The sequence below is a fragment of the Hemiscyllium ocellatum genome, chromosome 34 (genome assembly GCF_020745735.1).
Source record: "Hemiscyllium ocellatum isolate sHemOce1 chromosome 34, sHemOce1.pat.X.cur, whole genome shotgun sequence".
NCBI lineage: Eukaryota > Metazoa > Chordata > Chondrichthyes > Orectolobiformes > Hemiscylliidae > Hemiscyllium > Hemiscyllium ocellatum.
The window spans coordinates 4,361,708-4,388,496 of NC_083434.1; the positions used below are offsets into that span (position 1 = coordinate 4,361,708).

Below are 26,789 nucleotides of genomic sequence, written 5' to 3' on the forward strand. Positions count from 1 at the left end.
TCTTTACACGACTGGAATACACTGCTTCAAGGTGGTGGGGGCACCTTAAAGGACAATTTGAAAATTATCGGAAGAAGAACAAAATGTTGACGTTAACAAAGGTGGGGGCGTGGAACTACGAGAGTCTGTGAACAAAAAGCAGAAAAGACTTGCTTTTCAGTTGTTAGTCCATGAAATAAATTTAGTTTGGATACCAAGGAAACATCCTCCCTTTCCAGCACCACAATGCCCTCTATCTTTAATGGTGATTGGGGCTGTATAATAGGCCTGTCTGAAGATGTATGTGGGGTCCATTTGCAAGGCTATAGTATCAGGGTGGGTTTGTCCTTGCTGGCTGGGTGCCCTGTGTGTTCACTCGAGCTGCCTGTCTACACTGGCTCCTGCAGACGGACGTGCTCAGCTCCACGCGTCACTGGGAGGACTAGCCGCCGGTGCTGCAGGGGGCGACATCTCCCCACAGTGTGAGCAGCGCGGGCGGGAGGCGAGGCCGGGCCGGGGACGTGCAGGTCGTCGCTGTCTGCTGGTTCTCCCGCCGCTTCTGAGGGAGCGCAGGTAAATTCCGGTCGAAGCGGTCGGTAAATGTATCCCGAGAGGCTGAGGAAGGAGGGTTTTCCGTTCCTGCAGCTGTGGGGGGTGGGGTGGAGCCTGTGGGGCCGCAGGGCCTGGGGCTGCCTCTGGGTTGTCACCATCGCCAAATGGTCTTGTCAGCGGGCACAGCCAGAGGCCAGCGGCACCTTCCTGACAGCACCATGTCACTGTCAGCGGGGGGCCTTAAAAACACACAGAGGTCAGGAATAACTTTAACCCCATTCCAGGGATCTCTGCCCTTGTCTCCTGTACTTCCAGCTCCACCCCCTACCCCACCATTCCCAGCCACATCCTGGTTTGTGTCTCTACTGAGCTGCTGGCAGTAACTGAATCACTTGAGGTTTACTCAGTTTACTGGTTTCATTGTTTTTAACATTTCATGTCTCTTGTTTCAGAACGAGCCTGTCACTGCAATGATTCTTCTTCAGTTCACTGCCAGGAAGCTTGTTTCGCAGGTGGGAAATTGTTTTAAACGGCCTCCAAAATTGCAAATGACTCAGATTGAAGCCAGCCGTCCAAGTTCAGGTAGGTTCTTTGTGGATGCAATAGTCAGGGTGGGTAAAAATCATGTAAAGCTGTGCCTCGAAAGATTCAATAGAAACACAGTTGTTACACCATAGGAGGAGGCAGTTCAGGCCATTGAATCTGCACTGGCTCTCCAAAGGAATATCTCATCTTGTGGCATTCCCTTACCATCTTGCTGTAATCCTGCATATTATTCCTTTCACTTGATATTCTAATTCACTTTTGAATGCCTTGATTGAACGAGCACTGTGCATTCAGGCAGGGCATTCCAGACCTTAACTACTCAGGATTTTACCTTGTGCTTCCTTTGTTTTTGACATTAAAATTTTTTTTTCACTTGATCGTTTCATGTGTGAAAACAGTTTCCCTGTCTGTTCAGGTGTCCAACCCCTTTGTGTTTTTGAATCTTTCCATAATATCTCATTTCACCCTTCTCTTCAATGAAAACAGACCCAACTTCTTGATTCTGTCTTCATGCCTAAAGTTCCTCATCTCTGGAACCACTCCTGGGAACACTTTCTGCACCGTTTCCAGTGTTTTCACACCTTTCCCGGAACTGGAGGCAGTGCTGCAGTGGAGGCTGAATGAATGTCTTGGACAAGTTCAACATAAGCTCATTGCTCTTATTTCTCATAAGAATGCCTTGAATACTGTATGGTTTAGTAACTACATTGTCAACCTGTTCTGCCACCTTCAATGAATTATACACACAATCACCCAGTTCTTTCTACTCTTACAATTGCACCCTTTGTTTTACATTGAGTCAAGTATTCTGAAGTAGTTGCTTTATTTTCATCTCTAATTAGATTAAAACTTACTTACTTTGCTTTAGATATTTTCCATGCTGGAATTTCCTGGAAAGGGACCTCCTGTTACAAACCTGTCCAAACATCCAACAGCAAAGTGAATTGGTGTGGAAACCCAATCTCTTTTTGCAGAAGTCATGGTGCCATGTTCAGAGATTTAAATGTTGAAAATGTCTGTTCTGGGAATGTTTAGTCAGTTTGCTGACTTCAGGTCTGGGGCAGGAATTTAGGGGGAATAGATGGGGTTGGATTGAGGAGCTTTCTGTCTGGGGGTAATTTGGGGATGGTTAGGGGATCAGTGATATGCTGCGGGGGCAACAGTAATAGATATCTGGCAGTTAGAATAGGTTATTAATCCTCTAACCTTTCCTGGATAACTGTTAAATTTAAATGAGCAGGAAATCTTTGAATTCTTCCACTTTAATATATTCTTTGGTAGCATTCCAGATGGAATAGAATTGCCAATCAAAAAATTCAATTTCCTAGCTAATTCCCATAAGTCAGTTTGTCTGGAATTCCACATGGTGTCAACGTGCAGCTCCAGTTTACACTACTCCAAAAACATTGTTTTTCTCTGCTTTCTTCCAAACAGAATTAATTCATGTTTCTCTACGTGAAAACTCAACCAATGTCCTTTTGAAGCTCTGCTCGATCTCCTTCACTATTCACAATGCTTCAAGGTTTTGTATCGTCTGCAGAATTTGAAGTTGTGGCTTATACACAAAGATTTGTAGGGCGGCACGGTGGCACAGTGATTAGCACTGCTGCCTCACAGCGCCTGTAGACCCGGGTTCAATTCCCGACTCAGGCGACTGACTGTGTGGAGTTTGCACGTTCTCCCCGTGTCTGCGTGGGTTTCCTCCGGGTGCTCCGGTTTCCTCCCACAGTCCAAAGATGTGCGGGTCAGGTGAATTGGCCAAGCTAAATTGCCCGTAGTGTTAGGTAAGGGGTAAATGTAGGGGTATGGGTGGGTTTCGCTTCGGTGGGTCGGTGTGGACTTGTTGGGCCGAAGGGCCTGTTTCCACACTGTAAGTCTAATCTAATCTAATCGAAGTCATGATATTAATATTTCAGGAACACCAAGAGTCCCAATTGTAAAAGTCAAACAATTATTTAATGTAATTGAGTTGGCACTATATAGAATTTGAAAAGAGTTCAGAGTAAGGTGATAAGATTCTATAGCAAAGAGTATCATGATTTAATTAAGGTTTATAAATTGGCAAAGGAACTAGGCTGTGCACGTGTAGAGCTTTCATTTCAACTGACTATATCACAAAAGACTACGGATTCAACCTTCCAACTTAAGTAAAGGCAGTTTGGATGTTAGGCAGCTCTGCTTATTCCTACAAAACTAAGTTTGTTAAATAGGTTGCTAGATCATACAGTGAACATTGACTTACTAACTTCAAATACAAGTTGGGACTCTTCTTGGCTGGTATGGAAGTTGCCTCACAATCAGAAGTCAAGGGATATACTTATTGTATAAGATTTTATATTGTATATTGTATAAGATGTGGGCGGCACGGTGGCACAGTGGTTAGCACTGCTGCCTCACAGCGCCTGAGACCCGGGTTCAATTCCCGACTCGGGCGACAGACTGTGTGGAGTTTGCACATTCTCCCCGTTAATGCGTGGGTTTCCTCCGGGTGCTCCGGTTTCCTCCCACAGTCACAAAGATGTGCAGGTCAGGTGAATTGGCCATGCTAAATTGCCCGTAGTGTTAGGTAAGGGGTAAATGTAGGGGTATGGGTGGGTTGCGCTTCGGCGGGTCGTGTGGACTTGTTGGGCCGAAGGGCCTGTTTCCACACTGTAAGTAATCTAATCTAATCTAATTTTGATTCTGTAGAAAAGGAAACGTTACATATGATTTCTAAAGTCGTTAAAATGATGAAATGGCTCAATAGGATAGACAAGGCAATGTTACCATTTGGGAGTACACGGAGGAACTAGGCCAAATCGAAGGATTATAAATATGAGCTTTATTAATAAATTCAGTAAGCAATTCAGGAGAAATTTCTTTACCCAATATGGTATTTAGTGAGAATGTGGAACTTGCTACCACTGTGCTACAAGAGCCCCAACTAATTTGATATGGAAATATTTTGATTGCTAAGAGGGCTGAGGAGTTGTCAAAAATGATTCCAAATTCTCCTTCCATTTGTTCTTTTTTTATAGCACTATTTTGTCTCAGGATCATAAGACTCAGGGTAGTTTGGGAAAGTGTATTTTGATGTTTATGGCATTACTACCAAATGAGATCAGTTCGTTTGAACAGGAGATAATTTGTTTGTTAGTGTTTGGAAAACTGCTTGTTAACTAAGTTGATTAATGGATAGTTATTGGAGCAGTTTGAGTAGCAAGACATTTTAAAAATAAATTACTTAGTTGCTTTTACCTGACTGAATCAGAAGACAGCAATGCTTAAATTGGCTTTATTTGCAGTATACTGCCTTGTATTAATGCTTGCTGTTGCTTTATTGAGATAGTTAGAAGATTGTTTCACCTTTCAAGCAATGTTCAGTGTGTTTAGAAGAGGAATGTTTATAAAAGCTTCTACAGACTAGACAATAGTACAATAATCTGGGTCAACAGCAGAAATGCCATCAAGCTGAAGGAACATAGGCAGGCATTGTTCCAAAACAGCATGCAACAGCCTATGAACTGATTTATGTTTCTGCTTATATTATGCTTTAAGTTATGCCAAAGTATGGACATGTGCAAGTGGATATGCTTTTTTAATGAGACAGAAGGGAAACTTGTTAATCTAACAACTGAGCACAAAATACATCTAGCTGGTTTTCAGTATTACAAAAACAGAAATTGCTGAAAAATGTCAGGTTCAACAGCATCCGTGGAGAGAAATCAGTGAATGTTTTGGGTCCAGTTATTGTTCTTCAGAACTTTCTACCACTGGAATAATTGGGATACCACCACTGAGCCAAAAAAGCCCCAAATAATTTTATCGACTTATTTTGATTGTTAAGAGGGCAGAAGGGTTGTCAGAAATTATTCCAAATTTTTATTTCATTTGTCCTTTTCTTCTTTAACATTATTTAGACTTGTGTATTCCACTTTGATAATGTAACAATTTAATGTGCACTGCAACTTTTAGCCAGAATCAAAACTGCAAAATAATGTATTTAATCAAGTGACATCAGAAAGCATTTTATTCCTTTTTGTGTTGTATGATCCAAAATTGAACTTCGGATTCCATGTATCGCCCCATTACCAAGGCTATTTCATGCTGCAACAGCATCATCTCTCTTTTGACTTCTTCTCAGAAACTATTTACTTTGTTGTATATTGTTTCTACATTGTCTACTACCTTCCATCTTGAACTCCTGTTTACCCAGATCTCCCTGCCAATGTCTCGATACTTTAAAAAGCAATTCCACTATTGCTTTTTAAAATGTTTCTTCTGACTAACTAACGAGACCGTACTCCACTTGTCTCTGCTGCCTTGCCTCCCCTCAGAACCCTGATGTGCTTAAGTCCTGCACACATGTTCATGTATGTGTCAGCTACCCTGTCCACCCGTTATGGACGAGGCCAGACCTCTCAAAGCATTTTAAGGTAGTCTAGACCCCAACTTTTTCTTACTTTAAAGGTAGTTGTGAAGTGTATGCTCCAGGTGTGGTGTGAGTGGTCAGATGACAAACAGAACACCATTTATTTAAACACCATAGTTAAAATATAAACAAAAAAAGGAACTTAGAACAACTTGATTACTGGAAAACTTAAATAATAGGCAGTGCAGATAAGAACAGAAGAACCAGGAGCAGGAATAGGACATCTGGCCCTTTGAACCCATGCCGCTGATCTTTTTGTGGCCTGAGCTTCCCTCACCTATCCTCTCACCATAACCTTGAATTCTTTTATTGCGCAAAATATTATTGATCTCAGCTTTAAAAACATTCACTATTTTTGAGAAGATTTGTAGCTGTTGAGGTTCAAGTTCTAAGTTTGCTCACTGAGCTGGCGGGTTTGTTTTCAAACGTTTCGTCATCATGCTGGGTAACATCAGGGAGCGTCCGGTGAAAGGCTGGTGTTTTGTCTTGCTTTCTATTTGTGTCTTTGTCTATCCAGAAATGACATCAGCCATCTGACACTTTTCTCAGAGGTTGGTGAATGAGGTTCAAATTGATGTGTTTATTGATGGAGTTCCAGTTTGAATGCCAGGCCAGTAGGAATTCCCATGCATGTCTCTGTTTCACCTATCCTAGGATGGATGTATTGTCCCAGTCAAAGTGGTCTGTATGTAAGGATACTAGTGACAGTGGGTCATGTCTTTAGGTGGCCAGTTGGTGTTCGTGTATCCTGGTGGCTAGTCTTCTGACTGTCTGTCCGATGTAGTGTGTGTTACAGTCCTTGCAAGGTATTTTGTAAATGACATTCATTTTGCTGGTTGTTGGTATAAGGTCCTTTAGGTTCATCAGTAGCTTTTTCAGTGCATTGGTAGATTTGTGGGCTCCCATGATGTCAAGGGGTCGGAGTAGCCTGGTAGTCATCTCAGAGATGTCTTTGATGTATGGTAGTGTGGCTAGTCTTTGGGCATATTGTGTCTACTTGTTTGGGTTTGTTGTTTAACAATCGGTGGACTGCGTTTATCAGGTACCCAATCTACTTGAATACAGAGGAACCTCAATTATCCGAATACAATTATTTGAAAATCGGATTAATAGAAACATTACATCAAAGACGTGTTTCCAACAGTGATCTCGTCTTTTGTTTGCAGTGATTGAACAGGCACAATCTCCAAATGAGTGACCTCACGTCCTCTCTCTCTTCCCACACTTTCCCTGGAGTTCTACAGAGGGGTATACCCTAAAGCCCCATCGTTCCCCAGATAATCTCTCCCAACATTGTCCTATACAGGGCAGAGGTGGAACCTGATAAAATGTTGCAGTAAAAAGTTATGTGCGCACGTGCGCTGCACACTTACCCCACACAGCAATCTTATTGTTGGTGTCCAGTCTGGCTGCCCCCATCATGCGCCCTTTGTCTGCCCGTAGAACTACAATGTTTCTGCCTTTTCTGATTCCTTCCAGGGCTTTCCTTTCCTGTGTGTTGAGTGTTTCCTTCATTCTTAGTGTTAGTACAACTGTCTGTCAGATAGACTGTTGGGTTTCTTCCATGAGTCCATTTCTGCTAAGAATGTCTTTTTGTCTGCGCCTCTGTAGTTGTAGTTCATCCCTCTTACCAGGACAGCTTTTTCCATGTCAGTTATTGGTCGGTCTGATTGGTTTTTAATCCAAGCTTCTGAATTGTCTGTGTTCTTTTGTGTGAGCTTGTCCAGGTTGTCTTGTAGGGATAAGGTTTTTTCTTTTTCTTTGGTCTGCTGTTGTTTGATGCTGATGGATCGTTCTTGTATGCTTGTCCATTCGTGGTCTGTTGCATTGGTGTATAAAGTTTTTTGGCATGACATTTCCCAATATATATTTGTAGAGTCACTTGTGGGCATCTTTAGTCATTTCTCTTGGCATTCTGCAGCCATTCTGTCTGTCACTATTACTAGTATCCTTACGTCAACTGACGAAGGACACCACTTCAAGTGGGACAGCACATCCATCCTAGGGCAGGCTAAATAGAGACACGTACAGAAATTCCTAGAGGCCTAGCACTCAAACCAGAATTGCATCAATAAACACATCAATTTAGACCCCATTTACCAAGCTCTGAGAAAAAGAACTGGAAATGGTATCGCCCACCGTAACCGACCAAGACACTTAAATAGAAAGCGGGACAGAACATCAGTGCTTCACCGGAGGCCCACTGATGATGTTACCTGGCATGGTGGTGAAACAAACCTTCCATCTCAGCAAGAAAACTTACAAACTTTAAAAACGTTTAATGAGGAAGCCTCAACTATTTCACTGGGCAGACATTCCACATATTCACAACCCTTTGGGTGAAGAAGTTCATCCTTAATTCAGTCCTAAGTCTGCTTCCTTTAATGTGAAGCTATGCCCTCTTGTTCCAGTGTCACCTGCCAGTGGAAACATCGTCTCTGCTTCTATCTTTCCTATTCCCTTCATAATTTTATGTTTCTATAAACTAATTAACTGTTCCAATCTGATGATATCCCATAAACACTCTCCTCGGTAAAAAGGTAAATTCAGATAGAAACAACATCATCAGGAGTGATTTCAGAGAAAGCAGCTAGGAATCTTTCACTGAAGCTTCCAACTCTTCTGGAGCCCCAACAGCTTTTAACTGCTAAAGCTTTTAAAAAAAAACTAGAAAGCTTGGTCTGTGAGAACTGGCTACTCCATTCAAGCTGCTTCCATTGTTCCAACCTAAAGGCCTCCCACGTTGTTTACCTAGGCCATCTCCAGCAGCCAGTTCAGAACCTCGGCTTTTACAACCTCTTTTTTTAAAACAAAACCCTGGACAAAATAATCTTTGTGAAGCCACGTTATCATCATCACACCCTTCAGTCATCAAGGCCCTTTATACCCAACCCATGCTTTGATACCTCTCTCCCTGCTGTTGAAATTCTCTTTAAACATGTCTTCACAGTCAAAGTTTTGATCACTTCTGCTTTATGTCTCCTCCTCCTGGTCTGTGAAGGGCTTCAGTATTGTATTTATCTCAGAATCTTATAACATAGGAAGCCATTTGGCTGATGTTATCTGTGCCAATTCTTATCTGATCAGTCCAAATCTCCTGTTTCACTACAGTCTTGCATTTTTTTATTTCAAGCATTAAATTCCCTTTTGAAAACCACCATTGAATCTGTTTCCACCATCCTATATGAACGATTTATAGTAGATTTTAGAACTAGTTGTAATTATGTATCTGGTTCTTTTAAAAGTTGGTTTAAATCTCTGCTGAATGATTACTGATCATCCTAACTTTTGACGATCCTGCTTTGACAGTTCCCACCATCTCTAAAAGTGTGTAAATAGGTTACATTTAGACATTTACTAATTAATCTGCTCAGCAATGGTATTATACAATGTTGGACCAGGCGGGACTCGAACCATGGTTTCCCCTATCAGAGATGATGGTATTAAGGAAGTTGGTCTCAGGCTACTCTCTGATAATGGCAGATGGAATTTAATTCTGATAAGTGTGAGAGATGCATTTTGAGAGGTTTAATAAGGGAAGGACATACAAAATAAATTGAGGTTTCTCGGGGGGTACTGAGGAACAGAGACATTGGTGTTCAAGACCATAGATGCCTGAAGGTGTCAGCGCAGGTGGACAGGGTGGTGGAGTAGGAATGCTTGCCTTCATTAGCCAAGGCATACAGTGTAAAAGCAAGGAAGTTTTGTTAAAACTTTATAAACATTGCCACAGATGCACTGCTGTGTGCAGTTCTGGTTGCCACACATTGTGAGGATGTGATTGCACTGGAGCAAGTGCAGAAACGATTCACCAGGATGTTCCTGGGATGAAAAGTCAATTATGGACAGAGACTGGATAGGCTGAGTTTGTTTTCCTCGGAGCAGAGGAAGCCGAGGAGGTGGATCTGATTGAGGTATACAAACCTGAGAGGCATAGATAGGGTAGATTGTGGCCAGAGTTCATAAGTTGAAGGTGAGTAGTAAAAGGTTTAGAGGAGATCTGAGAAAGATTTCGTCCAGAGGGTGATGGAAATACAGAATGTGCTGCTTCAGAGGACGGTGGAGGCAAATACTCTTGCACCATTTAAGAAGCATCTGGATAAGCACTTAAAATTCCAGACCTGTAGACCGAGTGAAGGTAAATGGGATTAATGTAGTTTGGTGTTTATTGGTTCAGCATAGACGTGGTGAGTCGAAGGACTTGTGCTGTACGATGTTGACTACCAATGCACGACCAGAGTCCATAATGTGTTGCATGTGATGAACAGATATTTATAGATAACTTCATTGCTTCTCCCCCATCCAAGCTGGACGGCAATGTGTCTTCAGTGTTGGGGCTAAAACAGAGTAGCACTGATTCTTAAGTGTGGCTGTAAATTAGAAGTGCAGACACTCTGAAGTTGTACTTTGGTATGTTCTAACTCCTGACAACATACAGTTGACTAGTTGCTAAGAGATTATATTACTAATTGATTCTGAGCCCTGTAATCCAAATGATTGGATAAGATATTTGAAAAGCATTTAATTGGCTGTATAAAGTGTTTTGGGATTATCTTAGATCAGGTAAAAACAATGACCGCAGATGCTGGAAACCAGAGTTTAGATTAGAATGGTGCTGAAAAAGCACAGCAGTTCAGGCAGCATCCGAGGAGTAGTAAAATCGATGTTTCGGGCAAAAGCCCTTCATCAGGAATACAGGCCTGAGGTTAATTATAATTATTGTGAAGCAAGAATAGACTTTTGTCACTGTTATGACTTGAGATGTTATTTCAGTTGGTTTATCATTTTTGAACATGCATATCTGTACTCTCGAGCCTGCCATGATGTTTATGTCTCCCATGAGAAAAAGAAGGTGAATTCTGCTGTTCTGCCTAATATAGCAAAAGATTTCACTGTGCAGGGCAGGCCATTGCTAGTCTGCCAGTATTATCTTGCACATAAGCTAATGCCACCTCTTCCCTTCACTTGCTTTTAACATAACTTCCTCTTCCTGGCTCAATAATGTCCCTTCTAGCTCACCTTAAAATGCAACGGTGTTAATTGCTTGGCCACCCTGTGGTTCTACATTCTTACTACTTCATGTTTTTCCCCAAATTATTTATTGCATTATTATCCCATTTCAAATCCCTAATTTCTGAACACTTTCCACTGTTTCACACATTCAAAGTGGAAATATCTTTTTGTCTATTCCTTTCAAATTCTTGATAATTTTAAAAACGTCTCATTGCCTCTATTTTTCCCTAAAGGAAGGAGCCCCATCCTATTCAGATTATTATACCCTTTGAATCTTTGTCTAATATGCATATCTTGTTTGTAAATGTCATAATTTTTTTTAAAGATTTGGCTGAATTTCGGGAAGTCTTTGCGAAAGCCAAGCACATAACCATTTTAACAGGCGCTGGAGCTAGTGCAGAGAGTGGAGTTCCCACCTTCCGTGGAAAAGGGGGCTTTTGGAGGAAATGGCAAGCCCAGGTATGTCCATAACCCACAAAACCGATAGGGGAATATGATGTGTTTTGGTAATTTCATGTTAAAATGCAATCTCTGATTGTAGGTGATTCATTTATTTTTTTATAGAATTCAAAAGCTTCAGCAACAATTGGGTTGCATCTTTCATTTAAAGGAAGAGACTGTAAATGCCGTGATATGAAGGAAGGCTGAGGATTGTGGTTTTGCTGTGGCTGTTACCCTGAGTTTATAAAACTGAGGTTTTTGTTAATAATTCCTACGTTTTTATCAGCCATTATTCAATGCCAGTATAATGTTAAGCGGTGAGTTAGGCTAATGCATATTTGTTTTTCTCCTTCTGTGGAATTGCTGTGCAAATATTGATGGTACATCCAAAACATGGAACCAACTGTAACCATAAACTGTTAATCTGTAATTCAGCACCAATTGACGACTTGGCTCTCATGCAACATACTTAAATTGAAAAGAAGTCATTTCATAATTTGCTAGAAATGCACAGCAAGATCTAAGAGTGAAAATAAGTCAACATGAAGCTCTCTTGTTACTTATTCCAAGTAAAAGCAATATCTTTCCCACGTACTGCAAGTTTCAATCTTTATTTCAATTTCCACCATTTGTTTTGACTTCAGAATTTTTCAGACTTATTTTGTTTTTCCTTTGATCCCCTTCTTAAGATAGCATCTCACGTAATCGATAAGGTTATTGAACTTTAGCTTATGCCATGACTTTACTACAGAACAGGGCAACGAGAACAGCCCTACTTCACCTGGAATGGGGATCAAACTTCGTTCTGTTAGCACTACTCTGAGCTGTACACTAGTCATCTAGTCAACTGACGTCACTGCACCATTCTTTTCCCTAGAGACTTTACTCTCAAAATCAAGATCTTTACAACATTTTTAAAAAATCGTTCATGAGATGTGGACATTTCTGGCGAGGCAAGCATTTGTTCCCCAGATGGGAGTTAAGAGTCAGCCATATTGCTTTGGGTCTGCAGTCAAGCTGGATAAGGATGGTAAATTTTTCTTCCCTGAAAAACATTAGTGAAGCAGATGGGTTAAATCTGATAACACTGCTATGCAAATTGAATTTCACAATTTGAGACATTACTTGCACCTCTTGGATTTGGTTCTCAACTCAGGGCTGGGCTGATACTGTGACATTTCTATATCATGTTACAGAGCTGATTTAGGGAACCCTGGCTGAATACCTGGTTTGTCTACACAAAAGAATTTGTGCCAAATTTTTCAGTAAATTGTGAGCCTCACCCAACTGTGATGAATTTACAATCGAGCAGAGCCTGACAAGTCTTGAAGTATACAGTATTAAAGATAAGTTTTTGTACATCTTTTATTTCTGGGGAAATAAAAGTGGAGAAGTTTTGTGCTCCAGCACTAATCCCTGTTGCCTGTCGACCACAAAAGTCTGTTGTCTAAAACATTCATATGGTAGCCTTATTATGTAGTAAAGTATTATAAAGTCCAAAATATAATTTAATCTTCATTTCTCATGTTGTTGTTTTGGACAAATATGGAGGATAATTTTCAATCCTGTTTCCTTGGCAAACCTCTGTTGGAACAGATTGCCTTCTCGATGTAAGATTCCAACTGAGTGAAATCAGTTGAAGTAGCGAAGTTTAATATTACTATTAATACTAATTTTACAGCTGTGTAAATTGCTTGTTTATTTGTATGATAGTAAAGCATGTTTGCAAATAACTTGTAAATTACTTTTGAATAAGAGTTTAGATGTGCATGTAAGTATTTTTGTATATGACTGTTGTGTCCAGCTTTGTCTTCAGGGACCATTTTGCTGCATACCTTGCAACTTCAGGGCCACCTGGGAAGTTTAAAATTAGCTTGGAATAGTTGAATTAAACAGACTGCTACTTCACTGTAAATTCCATCTTCCTATTGATTTTCATTTGTATCAAGTTGCTGCAACTAATAATTTCTGATTTAGAATTTATTCGTCAATGAAAAAGCAGTGCTAAACATCACGCATCTAATCTTCAGGTCCACCAATCACAATCCGAACAACCAAGTAGAATCAAGGTGCCTGGTCTTTTCAGAGCTATGTGTGGGTACCAGCTCAGATAGCTTGATACTTATTTTTAGAAAAGTGTTTTGCATGTGTACTTGTCTATTAACAGGACTTGGCTACCCCGGAGGCTTTTGCAAGAAATCCTTCTAGAGTATGGGAATTCTATCACTATCGCCGTGAGCTGATGTTGAGTAAAAGCCCAAATGCTGCACACATTGCTATTGCTGAATGTGAGGCTAGACTGAGCAAGCAAGGCAGAAAGGTTGTGGTCGTCACTCAGAACATTGATGAACTTCATAAAAGAGCAGGATCAAAAGCTATGTATGAAATTCATGGTATGTGATTGCGTTGTAATCTGAAAATCTTGATTTGTGGCCATTACTATTCATCTTAGTATTTGTATTGGGAAAAATAAATTGCATTACTGATAAGATGACTACAAAGCAAGTTAATTAGTATCCACAATAAATCTTGAGTTTTGTTTAGGCATCCTAATAGATAATGTACTTAGAGTAGTTTTCTCAATTATGTTTCAATTAGGTCTACTAGCCTCAATTGCCAATTTGATTGCATTACAGATTGAATATTGTTGTTGTTTTTAACTTATTTATATATGAAAGATAAATGAATAAAAATCACAGCCACCTGTTGTTCCCTCTTTTTTACTCCATTGCTCTTGTGTTTGCCACACTTTGTATTTTTCCTTCAAATCCTCTTTCTATGCTTCTCTTACTATCTCCTCCTCTTTAGCCTGTTTATATGTTTTATTCTGGCCTTTTTTTTCTCCCATCATTCTCTAACTATAAATTGTTACCCTCTGACTTATGCCATCTTTTCCTTCTCTGCCTGATTTAGTAAGTGGTAGCAAGCAATCATCGAAACATGATTATTTGTAACTTTCTGTTAGCAGCAAAACTGTGACTAATATTGCTGACTGCCCATTTTACCTGGATTATAGTCTGAAAGGGAAAACCTTCTCTTCCTGCAGCAGGGTCAACCACTGGAACAAGAAACATGGCCTTCCAGCATGGAGTGCTGGAAGTTACACTGAAGAGCAGTACTTCATGCTTTGTATTTAGCTCAATGATAGAATTTTTAAAATTATCTTTAATATTTTTAAATAATTAAGGCTTTTCAACACTGGAAGCTATGAAACATATTTAACACTTCTGGAATGATTATAAAATTATACAAAGTAACTTTCATGCTGAATCTATATAGTATAATTTAGTCATCTGTATATCTAGACCATATATTTTTTCTGTAGGGTTAAAACAGTGAAAATTTGTGTAACTGGAACACAAGTTTTGAAATTAAACCAAAATTAAAGCTGTTTCATTAAAATGTGTCACTGGTGCCAGACAAATTTTGAAAAATATTAATTGTTAATATTTTTGACCATTGACATAACTACTGAAGTGATCTCTATGGTCATCTAAAATAAGATGATGAAATGTTATAGCCAAATAGTGTTCGAGTTGTACAGCAGGGAAATGTGGTGAGACAGGGAAGCGCCCATAAGCTCCAGGCAGCTAAGTACAGAACGTGCCCTGGAGGAATATCGGGAGAGTAGGACCAGTCTTAAACGAGGAATCAAGGGGGATAAAATGGGTCATGAAAATAGCTTTAGCGAGCAGAATGAAAGAGAATCCCAATGCCTTTTATTCTTTTATAAGAAGCAAGCAGGTAACTAGAGAAAGGATTGGTCCATTAAAGGATAAGGAAGGAAGGCTGTGTGTTGAACCTGAAGAAATAGGTGAGATTCTAATGATTACTTTGCATCAGTGTTCACTGAGGAGAGGAACATGATGAATATTGAGATTAGGGATAGAAGTGTGATTACTCTGGATCACGTTGACACAAGTAGGGAAGATGTGTTGGGTAGGCTAGAGGTGGGCAAATCCCCAGGACCGGATGGCATCTGTCCCAGGTTGCTGAGGGAGATGAGAGAGGAAATAGCTGGGGCTCTGACAGTTATCTTTGTAGCATCCTTAAACACAGGTGAGGTGCAGAGGACTGGGACTGGAGGGTTGCTCATGTTGACCCCATACAAGAAAGGTAGTAGGGATATTCCGGGTAACTACAGATCAGTGAGCCTGATGTCAGTGGTGGGAAAGTTGCTGGAGAAGGTACTGAGGGATAAAATCTATTTATATTTGGAAAAGAATGGGCTTATCATTGATAGGCAACATGGTTTTGTGTGAGGGACATCGTGCCTTACCAACTTAATAGAGTTCTTTGAAGAAGTGACCAAGTTGATAGATGAAGGAAGGGCTGTAAGATGTCATTTACATGGACTTTAGTAAGGCATTTGATAAGGTTCCCCATGGTAAACTAATGTAGAAAGTGAGATCACATGGTGTGCAGGGTGTTCTACCTAGGTGGATAAAGGACTGGTTGAGCAACAGGAGATAGAGAGTAGCAGTTGAAGGGAGTTTCTCGAAATGGAGAAAGGTGACCAGTGGTGTTCCACAGGGATCAGTGTTGGAGCCACTGTTTGTGATATACATAAGTGATCTGGAAGAGGGCACTGTTAGTATGGTCAGCCAGTTTGCAGATGACATGAAGATTGGTGGAGTAGCAGAAAGCATAGGGGACTGTCAAAAAATACAGGAGACTATAGATAGACTAGAGAGTTGGGCGGAGAAATGGCAGATGGAGTTCAATCCAGGCAGATGTGAAGTGATGCATTTTGGGTAGTCTATTTCTAGAGCAAATTATACAGTAAACATAAGAGCCTTGGGAAAAGTTGATGAGCAGAGATATCTAGGAGTTCAGGTCCATTGTACCCTGAAGGTTGCTGCACAGGTGGATAGTGGTCAAAAAGGCATATGGTATGTTTGCCTTCATCGGACAGGGTATTGAATATAAGAGCTGGCAGGTCATGTTAAAATTGTACAAGACATTGGTTCAGCCGCATTTAGAATACGGTGTACAGTTCTGGTCACCACATTACCAAAAGAATATGGGTGATTTGGAGAGGGTGCAGAGAAGGTTTACGAGGATGTTGCCTGGCATGGAAGATGCTAGTTATGAAGAGAGGTTGAGTAGGTTCGGATTGTTTTCATTAGAAAAAAGGAGATTGAGGGGGGACCTGATTGAGGTCTACAAAATCATGAAGGGTATAGACCGGGTAGATGGAGATAAGGTTTTTCCCAAGGTGAAGGATTCAATAACGAGAGGTCACGCTTTCAAGGTGAGAGGTGAAAAGTTTAAGAGGGATACATGCAGCAAATACTTCACACACAGGGTGGTAGGTGCCTGGAATGTATTGCTAGCAGAGGTGGTAGAGGCAGGCACGATAGATTCATTTAAGGTGCGCCTGGACAGATGCATGAGTAGGTGGGGAGCAGAGGGATACAGATGCTTAGGAGTTGTGCGATAGGTTTAGATAGTGGATTTGGATCATCTTGGAGGGCCGAAGGGCCTGTTCCTGGGCTGTAAATTTTCTTTGTTCTTTTTCTATCCCACGTTTTAAAAAGACAGAACTGCTTTAACAATTCAACATATTAAGTAATTAATTTCAACAATTCCCTTCATGCAACAATGCATTCAGCATGAAATTTATTTAAAAGCAAATAAAACGTATTTAGTTGGATTGTATTCATTTTGTATTGTTCTTTTCTTGGTTTGACTTAACATTTACCCAATTCAAATAATCATATTGGTGATTTTTTTGGATGGCATGGTTTAAATAAATAAGTGATTTGCAAAAGTTGGGATTGAGTCAGGAATGCTGATCTTAGGAGGGAAGCTGGGGAGTTAGTGTTTCAATGTTCATGTTGGTTTGGGCTCAAATGGCCGTGCTCTTTAGCAGACTCTGCACCTGCTACTGGCTGTACTAAAATAAGTGTAACTTCAGGATAATCAGTTCAAATTCCCAAATGACAGGTCCCTGACCCATAAAATACTGACCAAGTGGAAACATCAGCAGGTGTTCCACCAGAGGGCACAACTTTGATTTTCATTGCAAGTGAATCATAATATTTTAATGCTGTTGCAGACCTCCATACTGTTAATAGTCTCACTGCTGTGAATCTTCAAGATTGGACTATTGTCAGTACAGGACGGAGCCTCCTACTGTTTATGTAGAATTTATGAATACTTTTCTTTCTTGAGGATGTATTTCAACGTTGAAATAATTGTATAGTGTCTAATTTAAATTTTTAACATAAGAAACAGGAACAGGATTTGGCCCCACCATTCGATAAGATTATTGTGGATCTGACCCATGCATCAACATGTCTTTTGTGCCAGCTCAGCATAGCTATCATGTTCCTCATGTTTGGAAAATCTATCCAGCTCTTCTTTTAAGTATTTTCAGTACCCTAGCATCCATAACTCTCGGGTAGAGAATTCCGGATGTTTACTACCATCTCTGAGATGAAATTCCTTTGCATCTCAAGTTTTAACGCATGTCTCCTTTTCTGTTACTATGTTCTCTATTTGAGTTCCCCACTAGTGGAAACATCTTCCTAACACCTACCCTGTCAAACCCCCTCAGAATCCTATATATTTCAATAGGATCACCACTCTGTTCTTCCAGACTTTCTAACAAATAAAGGTGTAAATCCTTTCATTCCAGGTCTAAGTGTAGGAATCTCCTTTTGACAGCTTCCAATGCCAGTATATTCTTCTTGAAATGATGGGAAACCAAAAGTGCAAAGACTCCAAATGCAGTCTCACCAACACCCTGTACTGTTGCAACAAGACTTCCTTGTTTACAAACTCCAGAGCCCAGCAAAAAAGGACAAAATTCTATTTGCTGCCTTAATTACTTGCTGCACTTTAACTACTTTGGTTTCATGTCCATGAACACGCTGATCCCTCTGTCTGCACCTTTTTGGACTTTCTCTCCATTGAAATAAGAGCATGTTGTGATACTTCTGACCAAAAGTGAGAGACATCTCATTTTCCACCATTAAACCCCATTTTTGCTTGCTCACTCACTCATCTGTATCTCCTTACCGGTTTCTTATGTCTTCATCCACAACATACCCTCTCACCTATCTTTATATCATTAGCAAATTTGGATACATTATGCTCTGCCCCCCCCCTCCCTCAAATCATTAATATAGATTGTAAATAATTGAAAGCCTAGGACTGACACTTGTGGCACTCCATTAGTCTTTCTATCCTGAAAAAGACCCATTAATTCTGACTCTTTTCTGTGTTAACCAATCCTCAAACCATCCTAATACCAATACTGAGTTCCTTTCTTCTGCGTTAACCTTTTATGTGTTACTTATTTAAAGCCTTCTAAAAAATCCAAATACACAACACTGGTCCTTTATTCAATTGTAGGACGTGGGTGTGTCTGGCTGGGCTAGCATTTATTGTATGTCCCTAGTTGCCTTTGAGAAAGTGGTGGTGAGCTACCTTCATGAACCGCTGCAGTCCAAGGACTGTAGGTACACCCATAATGCCCTTAGGAAGGAATTTGATTGCATTAATTTTGAATGCCTTGCTATCTTTTTCTTTAATAGTAGATTCTAGCCTTTTCCCAATAATAAATTTGTTATGCTAACTAGCCTATAGTTTCCTGCTTTCATCACTCTCTCTCTTCTTGAACAGGGGCATCATATGAGTAGTTTCCCAAAATTTGGAATATTTGGACCAATGTTTCCACTGTGTGTGTAACAACTTTAAAATATTGGGATGCAGGCCATCGGATCCTGATAATTTATCTATTTTTAGTCCCATTAGTTTGTTAGGTATTTTGTTCTTCATGACTGGAACTGTTAGAAATTCTTTCCTCCATTTAGCACCCTGTTTAGCTGTTAACTTTAGGATGCTTAGAGTTCCTCCATCATAAAGACCAATGTAAAACATTAGTTTAAGTTATCTACCATTTCCCTGATGTCCCTTCTCAATTCCCCAGTTGCATCATCTTTTCCCACTTTCTTTAGCTACTCTTTCTTTTCTTATACCTTTAGAGGCTGTTTCTGTTTGCTTTTATATTTCATGCCAATTTACTGTCGTAATCAATTTTCTCCTCCTTTGATTTTTAGTCATCTGGTTCCAAACAGATGCCCAATTATCTGGTCTACCATTAGCTTTTACCATTTTATATGCCTTCATTTTTAATTGAACATTTCCTTGACCATCTTTGACCTCAAGTGGCTTATCCTGCTCATCAGGTTCTTCTCTTTGACAGGAATAAAGTTTGGTGAGCTTTTTGAAATACCTGTTTAAATGTCTGCCACTTTCTCTTTAGTTTATTTTCCCAGCTCATTGTAAACACATTTTCATACCTCTGTCATTGCCCTCATTTAAGATGATGACATTGGTTTGAAACTTGAATTGTTCTTTCTCAAACTGAATTTTAAATTTTATTATGTTGTGATTTTCCCCTGCAGGATCCTTAACTATGAGATCTTATTCATCATACCTCACTAAACATTACTAAATTTAAAATAATCTGTTCCCAGGTAGGTTCTACAAAATGAAAATAAAGCAAAGTTCAGTAGAAGGGTCACAGAACTCAAAAATATTAACGCTGTTTTCCCTTCACAGATGCTGTAGACTTGCTCAGTTTCTCCAGCAATTTGTCTTAAAGGATTTGCAACATACTGTTCTACGAAGCAATCGTTAATGTACTTGTTTTAAAAAAATGGCTTTACGTCATACTTGCCCAACTGATTTGTCCAGTTAATATGTAGATTAAAATCACCTGTGACAATTTGTCTGTCCAATGCACCGCTTAACATCTTTTAATTCTTTGTCCTACAGTGAGGCAACTCTTCAACGTATAGATGACTCCCATCCAGGATGCCTTTCCCTTGCCATTCCTTATTTCCATCCAAACTGATTCCATAACATGATCTATTTCACCTATATCACACTTTCCACCAAACTGATAAAGTCCTTTACTGACCAATTTATCCCAAGACTTTTTTTCCTTTTCCCTATTCTTCTGAAATATCAAAAATCCTTGAATATTGAGTTACGAGCCTTGGTTATCCTGTAACCATGACTCCGTTATAGCTTTCAAGTCACTTTCATGTATTTATATTTGTGCAGTCAACTCCTGTATCTTATTGCAATTGCTATGTGTAATCTGATAAACATCCTTAAGTTTTGACTTTTTATCACCACTCTTGCCCTGGTTCTGATTTCTGCTACACTTTTCTGTGTATATTTTCTATCCCTTCCTGTCACACTGAATATCATGCACATCTTCACTAGCCAACACCTCTCCTCTTTCTTTTTCATTTTCTCTTTAACCTTTCTCTTGAATTGACCCCCTCTCACCATTAGTTTAACACCCAATCTATAGCCTTAGTTATACAATTTGCCAGAACACTGGTCCCAACATAGTTCAGATGAGGACTGTTGCAATGGAATACTTCTCTTTCTCCAGTACTGGTGCCAGTGCCCCATGAATCAGAACCCATTTCTCCCAAACTAATCATTGAGTCACATTTAGTCCCCTAATCTTCTTTACAAATTTAAATGTGGCTCACTAGTGATCTGGAGTTATTTCTTTTGTGAATCTGTTTTAGCTCCAAGCTCTGCATAATGCCTCAACAGGATCTCTTTCCTACTCCTATTTTGTTGGTATCTTTGTGCACTAATACAACAGAATTCTTCCTCTCCCACTCTTAAGTTCCTTTACAGTGCACAAGAGATGTCCTGAAACATGGCACTATGTAAGTAACTCAGCCTTTGGGCTACTCCCTTTAATGCAGACAGCAGTATATATTCACTGAATAGTACCACTATATTTATTTTCCCAAAAAAAAACCCTCACTTGAATAGTGCTCTGGGTCACAGTGCTGTGGCAGCCCACTCATTCTCCCTGCAGTCTGTGCTCTTGTCCATACTAGGGAAAGAAACTTGTGCCTATTGGATAAAGGGACTGACTGAAGCTCCTCCAAAGTTAGATTGTATACCCCCATATTTGCTTAACTTGCAGCCACACCTTCTTGTCCCTGACCACAGATCAAATTAAATGTAGTGAATCCAAGGGGTGTGCCTGTCTTCGGAAACAGTGTCCAAGTGACTATCTCTCTTGCTCTCGCTCACTCTCTGCCCTGTGTTGCACTGTCCACAGCTCAAGCTGCCTCTTATCAACTCTAAGTCAGTTTCTCAAGCAGCCAACATTTGCTGCAGATGTGATCACAGTAAATTGCTCACCAGCTCCATGTACTACAACTGCAATACATCGCCTGCCCAGCATTTCTATACTATTAATTAATTTCAAAATGAATTTCTTAACTGTAATTACATTGCCTGATTTAAACCAATTGGCTGATCAAAAGACATAAGAAGTATCCATCAATTATCTATTTTTTTTCTTGTGATATTACACTGTGGCTCTTGAATAAACAAGTTGAAGAGGCTCTGTGCTGCCTGTTTTTATCTCCTGCTGTCATTGCCCTTCTCATGTAGGTCTGCTGTACTCTTTACAATGCTGCTGATCTGTGCTTTCCTGTTGGCTGAGAAGCTGCTGCTGATTCAGATTTTTCTCCTGCCCTTATGAAGCTGTTCTCATTTTGTTTCTGCTTCACAGTGATGCTGATTTGCTGCACGCTCCTTCCAGTCTGCTTTGCAGTCGTGCCAAATTGATGCGCACACTTCCCAGTTTGTTTCCCACATATTGTATCCTGACTTGCTGCACAGTCTTTCTGGTCTTATTCATCACATTTATCTTTTGCACTCTTAAAAGTTTCAAATTAAAAGTCTTTCTTTTAACTTATCCTCCTTTTATATTTTTGTTCCAGTTTTTCATTTTTTCTTTCTATTTTCATCATCACACCTCTTTTTTTAAGGTCACTGGTATAACAAATGTTTTAAAATATTTTGTAAAATCAGCAATAAGTTAAATGAAAGAAAACAATGACTGAGGCAGTATTTCATCCCCCAACTCGGGCTCTCTGTCATCATCCTTCTCTCAAACCCCTCCCCCCTCAAAAACCTTTGTACATTCTGTCTGACTCTGTAATTTGACTCTCATTCACACTTAATGCTTTTCATTATTCACTTATTTCCTACTTTTAAATTTAAAGAGTTTTAAATCTAGCATTCAAAAAATTCAGCTATCTAGATGGACAGCTGAAATTTCCATACCGATGTCAACTAATACTTCAAACCATTGATCTGAACTCAAGTTTTAAAAGATTTCAATTTATTGTACTGGTCATATGATACACCCCTCCAGTGACTTCTGGAATGTATCAATCTGCAGTGGTACTGCTCTCTGTTTGCCTTCTGAAGCAAGGTTACTTTCAGACATGCCATTTCATGTCGTCTTAATGCTAGCAAATCTGTGGTATATTTTGTACAGCAGAGAATAGTGTTATTGAAGTGTATGCTACAATATCTCCCCGTAGTCGTCAATTCTCTTTAAAAGTACAAGGATACAACAGCAGAGTTATATTGAAAGATTTCTGAAATGTGATGCACTGAGATTTCTAGTGACAGAATATTCAACTATGTTTGGCAGTTGATATCATAACATGGAATTGTTATCTTAGTCAGATAATGAAAAACAGTGACTGAAAAGCGTGACCATAAACTTTCAATAGGATTTAAAGATTGTGCAAAGAAAGTGATGTCCGAACTATTTATTGTATGTAGATAAATTATTAGAAATTGGCCAAATCCTCCATACTTCCATCCTGTGCATGTACACCATGCTCTCACAAACCACCCCATTATTGGAATAACTGCAATTTAACTAATTTCTTACACACAGAAAATAATAATTTTTAGGGTATGCTGTATAACAGTTCGGGAAAGTCGACGTTTCGAGCATAAACTCTTCAGGAATGTGGTGAAGAGCTTATACTCGAAACGTTGACTCTCCTGCTTTTTGGAAGCTGCCTGACTGGCTGTGCTTTTCCAACACCACACTTTTTGACTCTGATCTCCAGCATCTGCAGTCCTCAATTTCTCCAGTATAAAAGTTCAACGTTGGAACTTTAACCTTTTCCTAACAGATCTGTCTGTTATTCAGTCTCTTAAGTAATACAGAGTTATCCCTCAAGCAGACCCGTTGCAAATCATCAATTGACTCTGCTGCAATAAAGTGAGAGGGTACAGGTTCAGCAAAAATTATGCACTTTAAATGCCTACATTCAGTATTTTTGGAAACGGGGTTGAAACCAGCAAAGAAAGAATCAATTACAGATTGAAAATGGTAAATGTTACTCAAAAGTTATGTTTGTATAATGCATCATTTTATAATCCAAAAAAATTCCAGAATGAGAAATTACTTGGTTTCAAGGAAACAGATTACTTCCAACAGGCTTCTGTTGATGTTGAGCAATAACTTATGAAAGGGATCAATCCACTTGTTAGAAGTTGTACTGACTTAAGTCACAGTAACTGACCTGTGAGATTTACGTTGACTGCAATTCTGTTTCATTGGAAGAGACAAAAAAAATTAACATTAACTTGGAACAGATTTTAAATCTGTTGTCTTAATTTTTTGCTAGAATTCTAAGTTGATGCTTTGTTTTTTTTTTGATGTTTTAAAGATTTAATTTTGTTCCTTTAGGCAGTTTATTCAAAACACGCTGCACAAACTGTAAACATGTAGCAGAGAATTACAGGAGTCCGATTTGTCCAGCTTTAGCCGGAAAAGGGTAATGACTTAATTGAACTAATTTTGAGATGCTTGTGATAATTCTGTGAAGCTGCTGAACATAGTGCAGCTTAGGAACCCAAATTGCAGTCATAGAGTTAGAGTCATAGAGATGTACAGCACAGAAACAGACCCGTTGGTCCAACTCAACCATGCCGACCATATATCCTAAATGAATCTAGTCCCATTTGCCAGCACTTCCTATTCATGTAATCATTCAGATGCCTTTTAAATGTTGCAATTGTACCAGCTTCCACCACTCCCTCTGGCAGATCATTCCATGCACGCACCACCCTTTTGCTTGAAATCATTGCCCCTTTGGTTGCTTTTAAATCTTTCTCCTCTCACCCTAAACCTATGCCCTATAATTCTGGACCCCCACCCTCTTCCCCAACCTAGGGAAACGACTTGTCTATTTACCCTATCCATACCCCTTATGATTTTATAAACCTCTATAAGCTTGGCGTGTAGGTTTGACATCCAGACGTTTCATTACCTGGCTAGATAACATCATCAGTGGCGACCTCCAAGTGAAGCGAAGCTGTTTCTCCTGCTTTCTATTTATATCTTTCTCCTGGATGGGGTTCCTGGGGTTTGTGGTGATGTCATTTCCTGTTTGTTTTCTGAGGGGTTGATAGATGGCATCTAGATCTTTGTGTTTGTTTCGGGCGTTGTGTTTGGGGTGCCAGGCCTCTAGGAATTCTCTGGCATGTCTTTGCTTAGCCTTAGGACAGATGTGTTGTCCCAGTCGGAATGGTTTTTTTTCAATCCATGTGTAGGGCTACGAGGGAGACAGGGTCGTGTCTTTTTGTGGCTAGCTGGTGTTCGTGTATCCTGGTGGCTAACTTTCTTCCTGATCAAACCAAAAATCTGGGTCCACTACGTGGATGATGCCTTTGTCATCACAAAAGGAAACAAGATAGAAGAGACTTTTAACATCATCAACAACACCCTCACAGGCATAAAGTTCACCAAGGAGGAAGAAACCGACAACAAACTCGCATTCCTGGACGTCACAGTCGAAAGAAAAGACAACGGATAACTACAAACCTGCGTATACAGAAAACTGACAAACACTGACCAAATACTCAACTACACCAGCAAACATCCCAACACACAAACAAAAGCTGTATCAGAACACTATTCCAACGAACCACCACACACTGCAGCACAGACGAACTTCGGAAAACAGAGGAGAACCACCAATACAACGTATTCAAGAAGAACGGATACTCAAATAATACAGTGCGCAGATTCCTCAAGAACAAACCACGACAAGCAGACCAAACACAGCGAGAAACCCTAACCACATTACCATACGTCAAAGAAGTTTCAGAAATGACAGCCAGACTACTAAGACCCCTCAGAATCCTAGTAGCAACACACTCAAACAAAAAGTAACAAACTTAAAAGACCCAGTAAAACCCATGGACAAAACCAACGTCATCTACAAAATTCCATGCGAGGACTGACAGAAACCCTACGTAGGACAAACAGGAAGAAAGTTAGCCACCAGGATACACGAACACCAGCTAACCACAGAAAGACACGACCTTCTTTCCCTCATAGCCTACACACGGATGAAAAAAAGCACCATTCTGACTGGGACAACACATCTATCCTGAGACAGGCTAAGTAAAGACCTGCCAGAGAATTCCTAGATGCCTGGCACCCCAACCACGACGCCAGAAACAAACACAAAGATCTAGATGCCATCTATCTACCCCTCAGAAAACGAACAGGAGATGACATCACCACAAACCCCAGGAACCCCATCCAGGAGAAAGATATAAATAGAAAGCAGGAGACAACAGCTTCGCTTCACTTGGAGGTCGCCACCGATGTTACCTAGCCAGGTAATGAAACATCTGGATATCAAACCTACAGCTCAGCGAGCAAACCTACACCCTAAAACTCAACCTGAGCTACAAACCTTGCAAAAACCTCTATAAGCCTCCAAAGCTTCCGGGAAAACAGCCCCAGCCTTTTTACCCTCTCCATGTAATTAAACCCTTCAACCCTGGCAACATCCTTGTAAATCCTTTCTTAACCCATTCAAGTTTGACAACATCTTTCCTGTAGGAGAGAGATCAAAATTGCACACACTACTCCAAATATGGCCTAACCAATGTCCCGTACAGCCACAACATGACGTCCCAACTCCTATACTCCATTCTCTGACCAATAAAGGAAAGCTACTTCAATGCCTTCTTCACTATCTTACATACCTGAGACTCCACTTTCAAGGAACTATCAACTTGCACCTCAAGGTCTCTTTGTCTGTACTGTGCTTTCCTTCAGGGTTGGAATGCCACTTTTTTGCCAGCATGACTGAAGAGATAAAAGATTAAAACAAGCTCAAGTACTGGAAATCCTTTTCCAATCTTGAGCATGTTGTGTCCAATTCATGATTTTTTAAAAAAGAGAATGCCAACACTGTCCTGAATAATGAATTAGTGATCTCACTTTTGTGAGGTGAAATAAAGATCAACAAATTTCTTTGGAAATCTGAGTCAAACCTATTTACAGGAAGCAAAGATGAGATGTAAGTTTGGCACATGTGCATTAAAATTCTGTGTGGTACAGTATTTGAAGGATACTGAAAATGTGTATGTACATTTGTCTCATTTATTTCTAGTGCACCAGATCCTGACACACAAGATGCCAGAATTCCAGTTGAAGATCTTCCCAGGTAAATACATTTGTATCTTGACATGTTGATCATAGGACCCATTGCTGTTCACAATCTAACTGTGTATGCAACAGAAGAATTAAAACAGGAGTAGGTCATTTGGCTCCTCAAGCAGACCTTGTCACTTGATTAGATGACTCTTGATCTGATCTTGGCTTTAACTCCACTTTCCTCTCTTCCCCACAAAACCTTTGATTCCCCTGTCATCAACAATCTATCTGTCTCACCTTAAATATGTTCAATGATTCAGGCTCCACTCTTTCCTGTGGAAGAGAATTCTACAGACTTCAACCCCACTGAGAAGAATTATTTCCTCAGTCTTAAATGGGCAATCACTAATTTTTAAATTGTGTTCCTAGTTCTAGATATTAGAAATGTTCTCAACATCTACACTGTCAATACCCTCAGAATCTTGTGTTTCAAAAAAAAAATCACTTCTGAATTCCATTGGGTATAGGCCCAATCTGCTCAACCATTCCTCATAAGCTAATCTCTGTATCCCAGGA

The 26,789-nt window shown here is 39.9% G+C and overlaps 1 protein-coding gene across 1 annotated transcript in view; it reads left to right on the forward strand.

Annotated features, from left to right (window-relative positions):
• The first annotated feature begins 450 nt into the window (after positions 1-450).
• Positions 451-26,789, forward strand: part of sirt5 (sirtuin 5) — a 37,427-nt gene continuing 11,088 nt past the window's right edge. Inside the window, exons 1-6 of the mRNA XM_060849962.1 lie at positions 451-552; positions 984-1,113; positions 10,827-10,960; positions 13,110-13,335; positions 23,505-23,592; positions 26,230-26,283. Of these exons, the coding sequence (XP_060705945.1) occupies positions 1,002-1,113; positions 10,827-10,960; positions 13,110-13,335; positions 23,505-23,592; positions 26,230-26,283 (614 nt within the window). The 5' untranslated portion in view covers positions 451-552; positions 984-1,001. The remainder of the gene's footprint in view (positions 553-983; positions 1,114-10,826; positions 10,961-13,109; positions 13,336-23,504; positions 23,593-26,229; positions 26,284-26,789) is intronic.